Source organism: Gavia stellata, chromosome 8 (genome assembly GCF_030936135.1).
Source record: "Gavia stellata isolate bGavSte3 chromosome 8, bGavSte3.hap2, whole genome shotgun sequence".
Taxonomy (NCBI): Eukaryota; Metazoa; Chordata; class Aves; order Gaviiformes; family Gaviidae; genus Gavia; species Gavia stellata.
In genome coordinates, this window is record NC_082601.1 from 38,127,621 (window position 1) to 38,137,913 (window position 10,293).

Here is a 10,293-nt window from a genome sequence, read left to right on the forward strand (position 1 = left end):
CTGTTGTACAGATCTGTAACAAATCTTTGTCATCTAAGTAGGCATTAGGAGTTGAAATGCCAGCTGAAGCGCTTCACGAATTTCACAACATTGTGTTACTGGTGTGTAATATAAGTGTTAACATGGAGCTTACAAGGGAAAACATGGCAAAATAAACATGTTAATGTTCTAACATGTATAGTGCTTCCTCTTACTCGCTTTAAAGCACCACTGTCTAAGCTTTTCAGTTTTGTTTACTCTGGCAGGTTCAAAGGCATGAATTAAGACTCTTTAAGTGCTTTTTGACAGTCTTCAGCTTTTTTTTCCCCTACCTTACTGAGCACTTTATTGCTTTTTTTTGCCTGTGTGTAATGGATAGTTAATGTTGTAATCAGATTGTGACTATTTTAAATGCTACCTAAGTTGGTTTTTCTTGCTTTAATAGTAGTTATTTTGGGAGGGGAAAATACAGCTAATTCCAAGGGACATATTAATATTCAAACTTGTGTCAAGCACAATTTCTTTATACCGTAAAAAAAAAAGTGTATTTGTTTTATATAAATTATATGTATAATATACGTAGGTATATCTTTGGAAGATAGCTAGTATCTGAAATGTCATTTTAAATAGATTATTTTCATTGTGGTGTAGCTGTGAAATGTTTAAGCTGGGTGAATAAGACAGGGAATTTCTGTATATTTTTGTGATTGGTTAGGATCTTGTATTTTGATTCTTACCTTTGCAGTTTGAAGTATTTTGCTTTTAGTAATTCAGTTTGCACAGATGTAAGTAGTGTATTTCACCAACTGTTGACTTTTTTTTAAACTAATCTTACGCTAATGTGTGGTGATGCTGCTGTTTTTGAAAACGCAATGTTTTAGTGTGAATTGAGGTGAGTGCATATCACCTTCTGCTCGCTTACCAAAGGGAGAGCACAAGAGAAGCTCTCCTCGCCTCAGAGCAATAACTGGATGTACACCAGCATGTAAAAATACTGTTCTGCACAGCATATTAAAGTTTTAGTAAATAAATGGTTAGAAGTGATGGGGTGGCAGCAGCTTGCCTTAGTTCTTGTAGATAACAAACTGGACACTTTGAAGCTCCACCCTGTGTCTTTTGGCAAGACTGATGTAATATTCTTCCTTTCACAATACAAACATCAAGTTTATTGTTGTTGGGTTTAAATTCCAGTTTGGGCAAACATTTTATATTCTCAAACACCTGCAATTGAAAGGAAATATTTTAAGATGATATCTTTAATTAAAGAACTTTGCTTTTGTTTTTAGAAAACATTAGTCCAGAAGAAGAATATAAAATTGCTTGTCTTCTCATGGTCTTCGTGGCAGTCTCCTTGCCAACTTTGGCTAGTAATGTGATGTCTCAGTATAGCCCCGCCATTGAAGGTAATGTAGAGTCAGCTAAATTATTTGCTGTGAATGCTTTTTTCGTAATAGTCCTGGTAGTTTCTTGAATACTTTTGCTTTAAATGGTTACTTACATTTTGTAGTGAACAAAATTTTAAAATCAGTTAGCCCTAATCCAGGAAGGTTCTTCTGAAAGTTACTTTAAAGCATTTACTTCACTCTTGTTTGAGAGAACTTTGTATAAAAAATGAGTCTTCTACATAAGGGCAGTTCAGATACTGTAGGGGGCAATCTCGTCCTAATATGTGCAATTGCTAAAGCATACATGCTACATTAATTAGTGTGAGACTTACTATGTAATAGCATAGACGTTTTAGTAATCTTTACGTTGGCTTTGGGCCACTCATACAAGGTGTCTTTTCTATATGTAATATGCTGTTCATATTACTAAGCATAAAATTTTGAAAACGGAATTTGGAAGGTGTAAGCTGTGAACAGAATTATATCCTATGCAGTAGTTCAACTTTCTTATTTAAAAAAAAATATAAAAATCTTTGCCTCAAGGAAATTCTTCGCATGTAATCCACTAAAAAAGTTCTCTTTGAGACAAAATTAAGTTGGAAAAAAAAAACCTGACAAAACTGTTCCAATACATACAAAAGTCACCTTTCAGCTGTTCAAGCTATTTCCTTTGTGATGTGTAGCATGGCTTACATAAAAGACCATGTTTATTCTGCATCCATTTACTGGGTACAGCATGTTTTTTCTATTTTTTAGAAGTTGCATTATTTTTCATCTGGTCAAAATTTAACTCACAAAGACTGTCTAAACTGACTTCTGAAAATTTAAAATACCAGGAAAACACCAAAAATTCTGAAAGCCTTCTGTATCACTTAGTAGTGTGTAAATCATATTTTTTGAGAGACACGAGATTGTTGTTTTAAGTGGGGTTAATTAATGTTTTCTTCAGTTTTGAGAGATTAGGGATTTGTTAACTGTTGTTTCATTTTAAACAGATAGTGTAGCCTTTTGCCAATTGTGAAAAAGTTGGATAAATCTCTGATGTAGTAGAACTTGAACATTGATTTGAAAAGTTACAAATTTTCAAGTTAACAACTTTTTCTGTTGAATAGGGAGAACAATCTGTAGCCTGCAGAGTTGTTTCATGTTGTCTGCATTCTCATAGTACTTCTACTGCTTTTTGCAAGCTTTTTCAAAGTCATGATGGCTGGATGGAAGTCTCAGAATATAGGCAAGAGCAGGGAATATCAAATGCGATGGGTGAGGGGCATGGGTAGAAACTTCCTTGTTAAAGAAGCAAGTTCTATTGACTCAGTCCGAATGAACCAAATGAACTCGCTTATGTGTGTTTAAGACCGCATCTCTTAAATATTATTTGTTTATAGTTTCGTAAAAAATCCTCTGGAAGCACTTTCTGCTACCGGTTTCTCCTTTGAAAGCATCTTACCTACCGTAGAGTCTCAAAACTTACACTACATACCAGGGGGACAGTACTAAAAGTTTTTTAATGGTGATTATATTTTCACATTCGTCCCTCTGCAAATTTCTTTCTAAGAACGTGAGTCAGGCTAGCTAGAGGTTCTCCAGCAGGTTAGAGCTCATGCAGGTTTCCCTTCTGCAAACTCCCTCTCTTCCAAGGACCCTCTTAGTCCTCAGGTTCTTAGCAGGCTGAAACAACAGATAATTCTTATCTTCTGCCTCTTTTATATCACGTAGCTTCAATATTCCAGCTTCTGTGATTTCATTTGCATTCAGTAACTCTTAACATGAAGTCGGGCAAAGCCTGTTTCAAAGTGGCTTCTTTGTGAGTACAGTTAATGAGATCTCATAAAACTCTGACTGGAGAGAATTTACATCTAGAACTCAAATAAGCCCGTATTAGGAGTTGCTACTGATTTTATGAGATGTGGCCTCTGTATTATGTAATTCTTTACTGAGTGGGCTCTTTTTTATTGAGAGGAAAAGAGTTTGGCAAAAGGAATATATAAAATACGTTCACACTACAAAAATAACTGAATAAACAGAATAGACCTTGTCAGTCCTGCCTTCCTTGCATAATATTACTTTTTCCTGTATTCTGCCCTTATTGTAGAACATCTGGCTTTAGACACTTAATATAAATGCTATTTCCAGAATGAGAACTTAATAAATGCTGCTTTTTATGAAGTAAATTCCCTGGACAAATCCTGAATTTATCCATCAACAAGTCACAGTTTTGAAGGAGTTTCAGCTTTCTAATCTGGCAAGACATACCTCCCAAATACAGGCAGTTCTTGGACAGCTTTAGCAATGTCTGCATTCTCTCTGCCTACTTCAAGATCAAGCCTGTTTCTTCCACTAGCTCCAGATAAAGGCTCAGACTCTTACAGACCTTTACTTTTGTTCCCAGTAAGAAATCTGAACGGCTAGTCAAATATCAGGCTAGAGGACTAATTTGTTGTCTAGAGGCTAGAATAGAATACGAGTCTGCAAAAGATGCAGCCTTTTCTAAATACTTGAAACCTGTTGCAGGTTGGAAGACAATTCGTCGGTTGAGTTCCCTGCTGATGCTTTTTCTACAGTCTGAGACATAAAAATGAAGTCCTTTCAAAAAATCAAGCCATTTCGAAAACAAATATAAACTTAAGTCAGCAGAATTAAGCAGAACAGATGTTCTTGACTGATGTTCAAGGGAAGTGATCTGTTCTTTTTTTGGACTAGCATATTCATGCAGCAATATTTAATTAAAAAATAGGAGACGGAGTAGGAGTATCAGCTCCGGGGGGTCTGCTGGTGGAGATCCCCGGGGATCTTCACTGGGACCTGCTAGTCAGCATGTTCATAGACCACCCGGAAGCGGGGGTGAAGAGTGAGGTGAGAAAATTTTCATATCATGTGAAGTTGTTGAGGGTGTTAGAGGAGTGAAGAGCTGCAGATAGATAGGACGCTGAGCAAATTGGGTAATAAAATAGCAGATAAAATTCTTTTTTAAGTAACAATGGTGATATGCATGGGGAAAAAAAATAATTATGTGGAGTGATGGGGTCTAGCTGACCTCACTATTCAAGCATGATCTTGGAGTTATCGTAGATGACTGAATGAAAAAATGAGCTCAGTGCTCAGCAATGGTCAAAAAGAATTGCTGAGAATCAGCAGTGTTCACATACTTGAATGCTTGTTAACTCCTTCAGAGACCCCCTCCTTTTCATATGCTAGCGCTTCCCTAAGATAGTTGCCCAGGTGGCTATTAATTTTGTTTTGAAGTGGTAGATTTGACTTAATTTGAATTTGCCTAGAAGAGGTAACCAGGCTTACTGAGGAGCAGTTCTTCTGATCTCTTCGAAAACTGGTGTCATTTAATCACCTTCCAGGCCTCTGAAGCCTGGGTGAATTTTGGGCAAGATGTACATCAGTAATTTGGCAGTTTTGTTCTTGAGTCCCTGTAGATCTCTTGGGTGAATGCTGTCTAGGCATGACGACTTGTTCATTTACAGAGAGGGGAGAAAACCAGCCAGTTAGCTTGAAAAAATCCTACTTGCACGGATCTTTTTAGCCTAGTCAAGTGGTAATACTCTCGAGTTTTGCAGAAGCCGGATAAACTTCCAGTATATTCTTTTTCGTTACTTCTAAAAGCCACAGGGATCTTTGTCAGGTTGTTCTGACGGCATTGAGAAGGGAGATCTGTACTTCTGGTGGCTTTCCTGATACCAAGTTCAGTGTGAAAGAGTACTTTGCCATTGTGTAAGATGCTAAAAGTCGATCTTTCATTGTGACGAGTCTATGTACTCTTTGGTGATATTTTTCCAAAGAATACTGTTATTTTCAAACACGAGGCTGAGGTAATTTGTGTATGTTTTTGTTTAGGGCATTGCAACAACATCCATTGCTTGGCAAAAGCTATCAACCAGATTGCTGCAGCTTTATTTACCATCCACAAGGGAAGCATTGAAGATCGTCTTAAAGAATTTTTGGCCGTATGTATAACTTCATTTCTAGAGCTAGCCCCTCTAAAAAGAGAGGAACTCTCATCCCCTAATGCCCCTCAATCCGTGTGATACGTAGTCTAGCTTGCGCAGTGCTGTCATTAAATTATCAATATGTTTGTCATTGCAAGTGTTACCTTTTACAGTGGCAATAAGCCATGAGCAATCCTAATCGCAAGGGCATACTATAAACATTTATGTTAGTATGGATGAGTATTGATGAACCGACATTTATTCGAATTGTAATATTGCTTCATAATGCTTGTAATGTTACTTATTTTCCTGTAGTTATAGACTGCAGAGAAACTGAAGCTATTGTATAATACAGTGTTGATCTTGATTAGGAGAAAATCAGGTGTGGCTAAGTTACTTTTTAAAGTCTAGCAATAGGTTAAAATTCGTATCTTAACAGGAAAAATATCTATTGACTTCAGGAAGTATTTTCAAATTCAGGTAGAAAATGTAATATTAATTTGGAATGCAATGCAATTGATTTCATATAAATCTGGTTTTGGTGCACAAGAGAGAAAAGCATGCTGTTAATACAAGTCTATATGTAGATTAAATTTAGTAGTAGTCCTTTAGCAATAGTCAGCTGTGTGTGATGTTGGAAAGTAACAGTACCAAATCAGTACAAGCGTCATAATTTTTTTTCAGTATAATCCTTAATATTTTAGCACATATCATCTCTTACATTGTGTCACCCATGACTGGACAAAGAAATGTGCAGATTCTGTCTAGCAGACAGAGTCGTACCTTTTGAAACGTCTGTCCTTAAACACAGTAACTGTGTAATAGCGGTATGTTACAGGGATATTTGGGAAGAAGGGATTTTTATGCTTTGGAGTAGGTTGAAGATCAAAGCTTCTGAAATCCTTAGTGTTGCTTAGGAAAAAATCAAAAGTTCTTAGGTGGTGGTGGTGCATTTGAAATACGTTTTGGTGTGCTGCTTGACTAGAAACAGAATTTTTCAAGTGGCTCTTAATTAGCCAATACATGAAGAGAAACTAAAGGCTAAAACAGCAGCTTCACTTAAATTTCTAAAAATTACTACTGATTTTGAGTGATTCTTGATTCTTGCTGTTTGGCCTTGAAATGTGAAAAAATATCCCCTCCCCCGCTTATTTTAGGTGCCTTACACACTTATGGGGGTGGGATAATGGTAACTTCCTGTAACTAGACGTCTACAGAAACAATTTTTCTTTTTTTTCTTAAAAGGATCTTTCACTTCTGGAAATTCATTGCATTTTGTAAAACAGAAAAAACCTTTGGCCATTGACCTTGTCTAATGCAACTGCTGGCTGTAAAAGATGAAAGAGAAATGGTTGTGTCAAGTTGCATACATTTGACAAGTGAAGGAAACCAGTATAGTTTCATGTGATAAAAACACTTTTGGTATGAGGTTTGCATTTTTTCAGTGTTTACGAACTGGTTTCAGACCGCTGCTTTTACTGCACAGACCATGACTTGATGGTTCAGCTATTTTGTTAATCTTTCTTTTCTAACACCTTTTATATATCACTTACTGTTAGGCTGAAAAAAAACCATTTCTCTTGAGAAGAAAATGTACTGGTGGGGATGATCTGCTTCCCTGTCCAAGTTAATTAAATATGTAAAAAAACTTACTGGATTATTTAATACTGATGAGTCTGTGCTAACATTATTTTGAAGTACGCACATTCACTTTGTATTACAAATTGATTAAGGGCAGAATTTGTTCAAGAGGAATCTTGATTTAGATTTTAACATTAGCATTTTAAGTTAAAATCTGTTTCTGGTAAACGTGTGGTTTAGGCACATTGCCATTGCTTGGTGTGAGGGCGTAAATGGTGGTAGTACATCTGAAAGTTGAAAAGAGTTTTTTTCAAATGTCTGTAATGGATGAAAACAGGAGTTATCAATGCATCTGCAAATTCAGTATTTTACTGTATTCTGTCATCCTGAGCTTGTAAATACCTAAGTACGTGTTTTAAGTTTCTAGGATATCTTTTAAAACTAGTATTGTGGGGTTGCTCATGGTCTTGTTAAAATATTACTCATCTACCTTTAGGATGACATTTCTTCAATTAAAAATATAGTTTAGGAAGTAAAACTTAATTTGTCCTTCTGTTGCAAAATGGGTATAACTTAAAACAGTAAAAACTCCAATCACTTTAAGTCTTACCAAAATGCAGTAAGTTTATATGCGTTTTGGGAAGGACAGAGAAAGTGAGGTCTTGATCCCATGGAAGTTCTGTCATTAATTTCAGTAGACTTTATAATGGTCAACCAATGATGACAACCAGAAGTCCTTTGCAATAAATTAATTCACTTTTTAATTAAAAAATAGCACATATCACTTATTAAACACTACCAGAAATAAACAAAAATGGCTCACTGAGACCGAAGTCCAGTGATGGTTTGTGTGTTCAGGATTAGTTAGTTTCCTTTGTAGTTGTTAGTACAACACCGTGTCTGTTGGCTGGGATATTGATTCCTTTAGAAAGGTTTTGTATGTTTGTAACGAAATAGCCAAAGCCTATCAATGCATTGTTTTACTTATTGCTTTGAAATACTCATTTTACGTAGCTTGCATCGTCTAGTCTACTGAAGATTGGCCAGGAGACAGACAAAACTACTACAAGGAACAGAGAATCTGTTTACCTACTACTAGACATGGTAAGCATTTGTCTGTTTTATTTGTGTTACTAACTTAAGGAATAGGCTCTGCATTGCATCGTTCAACAAGGGGGTTTTGGGTGTTGTGGCTCATGAACTAGTGGAAATAAATTTTTATGTCATTCTTCCTGGTATTCTAATGTCAGGAATTAATTTTTTTCATTCCCCCAACACATGCAAACATTTTTACCGTGGTACTTCATTGCCTAGAACATTGTATCACGTTTCCTCAAGTTGTGCCAGGGGAAGTTTAGACTGGATATTAGGAAAAATTTCTTTACTGAGAGAGTGGTGAAGCATTGGAACAGGCTGCCCAGGGAGGTGGTGGAGTCACCATCACTGGAGGTGTTCAAGGAACGTGTGGACATGGTTTAGTGGGCATGGTGGTGTTAGTTGATGGTTGGACTTGATGATCTTACAGGTCTTTTCCAACCGTAGTGATTCTGTGATTGTTCAGATCATTTTCATTTAGTACACACGATGTTAAAATGAAATTTCACATTAAAGAAGCACTGTTGAGAGTGTGTGGGAGAAAATCCTCTCTGCTCAGAGGTTTTCCTTTCAGTGTTGTGTATCTTTTGGAAGTGTCGGGAGCGCTATATGACTCTATATATAGGAAAGCTAAATGACTAGCTTTGAGAAGTGGTGAGTTTATAGCAGTGTGTTTCTCCCCAGCGTTTAAACTTTGTACTATTTCTTTTTGCTATGAAATGTGAGAGTGGTGTTGTGGTGCAGACCAGAAGTATCTCCATGAAATAGATTAGCAGCAGCCGGCAGTAGGTGTTCTGCAAAACCTTGTGTTTCTGGTATTTTTCAGATTGTGCAGGAGTCTCCATTCCTGACAATGGATCTCTTGGAGTCTTGTTTCCCTTACGTCTTGCTGAGAAATGCATACCATGCTGTCTACAAACAAAGTGTCACATCCTCTGCCTAAGTATCTACTTACTGGAGATAAGACATAGCACGCATCTATGTGGCCTCAGTTTTATCTGTAAACTGTGGAGCTATTTTACTTTATGGCCTGATGAACAGTTTTGTGGATTATAAACTTTTTCCATAAAGTTGTATTTCTGATCAGTGGTTTCTTAATATGGTTGTACTACAATATAAGCTTGGTTGATTTTAGGTTGCACATTCATGGAAAATCTTTTTTCTCATTTCTTTTTTTTTTTTTTACTTTAGAGCATCAGTTATGTTTAAAAAATACTACTTCTGCTATATGTTTTTTGATATTGATCATGCAAAACAAAAATTGCTTGTTTATTTCCCAGAAGAAAAATGTATTTAGTGATTATTTTAGATAGTGTAGCTTTCATCGGTGTGTAAATTATTTCATATAGGGAGAGTTATAATCTTGTACCTATTGTTCTTATTGAAAACAAATATTGGATGTGCATTTCTGTGAAGTAATTACAGCATTTCTAGTTTTATTTTGAAACATTCACCAATCTACGTACTATGACACTATCTAACATTAAAAATGTTATAGGACTGCTTATCCTTCAGACAGCGATCCTCTCCCGATACTCTTAAACAACAGCAAGTGGTGTTGTTTGTATAAAGCATAGTGGAAATTTTTTTTAAACTAACTTCTGTGGTGCCCTGTTGGCATTAACACTACCATTGTACCCTGCTGTATAATAAACATTCTTACACATTTATCACATGTTGATAAAATGTTAGCCCTTAACCACTTTTTATATGTTTTAAATTTTTGAAATTCAAGTGTACCTTCCATAACATACAATAAACACTAGACTGTATTATCTGTAGGTGAATTATTTTTAATATAAATGTTATCCTAGTATTTTAAGCTTAAACTGTGCTGTTGTGCATTGATTTACATCTCACAGTTCATTAAATATCAATCCTTAGAGCTTTTATGTGAAGACTTCTTTTAATCCTTCACCTTTTGGCTTCTGCGATAGTACATCTTGTAAAAAGTTAGAAGAAGGAATTAAAAACAATGTAAAAAGTGTCAGTTCAGTGCCATTATCCTTTAAATCTTAATTTTACATAATAGAGCGAGAAAAGCATTTATATAGTACGTAGCGATGCCAGTTGTACCCATAGAAATAATTGTATTGTTAAAGTATAAAAGTTGAAATAATCATAAAACAGGAGAGTGTTGCTAAAACCGTAACATCAGACATGACTGAGACAGATGCATAATAGGCCTTTTTTTATCGATTGTGCAAATTGGCGTGCAGGATGGCATTGGCTCATTTAGCCTGAAAGCTGACCAGATGGTTGTGCTCTTTAATCCACAGCATATAAAAGCTATGTGTTTCTCAACAGGCTCTGGACAT

The 10,293-nt window shown here is 35.9% G+C and overlaps 1 protein-coding gene across 2 annotated transcripts in view; it reads left to right on the plus strand.

The window, feature by feature from the left end:
• NCKAP1 (NCK associated protein 1) overlaps positions 1-9,867 on the plus strand; it is a 62,055-nt gene extending 52,188 nt beyond the window's left edge. For both annotated transcript variants that reach the window (XM_059820137.1, XM_059820136.1), the window contains 4 exons: positions 1,266-1,382; positions 5,208-5,317; positions 7,895-7,984; positions 8,802-9,867. In XM_059820137.1, coding sequence (XP_059676120.1) covers positions 1,266-1,382; positions 5,208-5,317; positions 7,895-7,984; positions 8,802-8,918 — 434 coding nt within the window. In that variant the 3' untranslated portion in view covers positions 8,919-9,867. The remainder of the gene's footprint in view (positions 1-1,265; positions 1,383-5,207; positions 5,318-7,894; positions 7,985-8,801) is intronic.
• Positions 9,868-10,293: the final 426 nt, after the last annotated feature.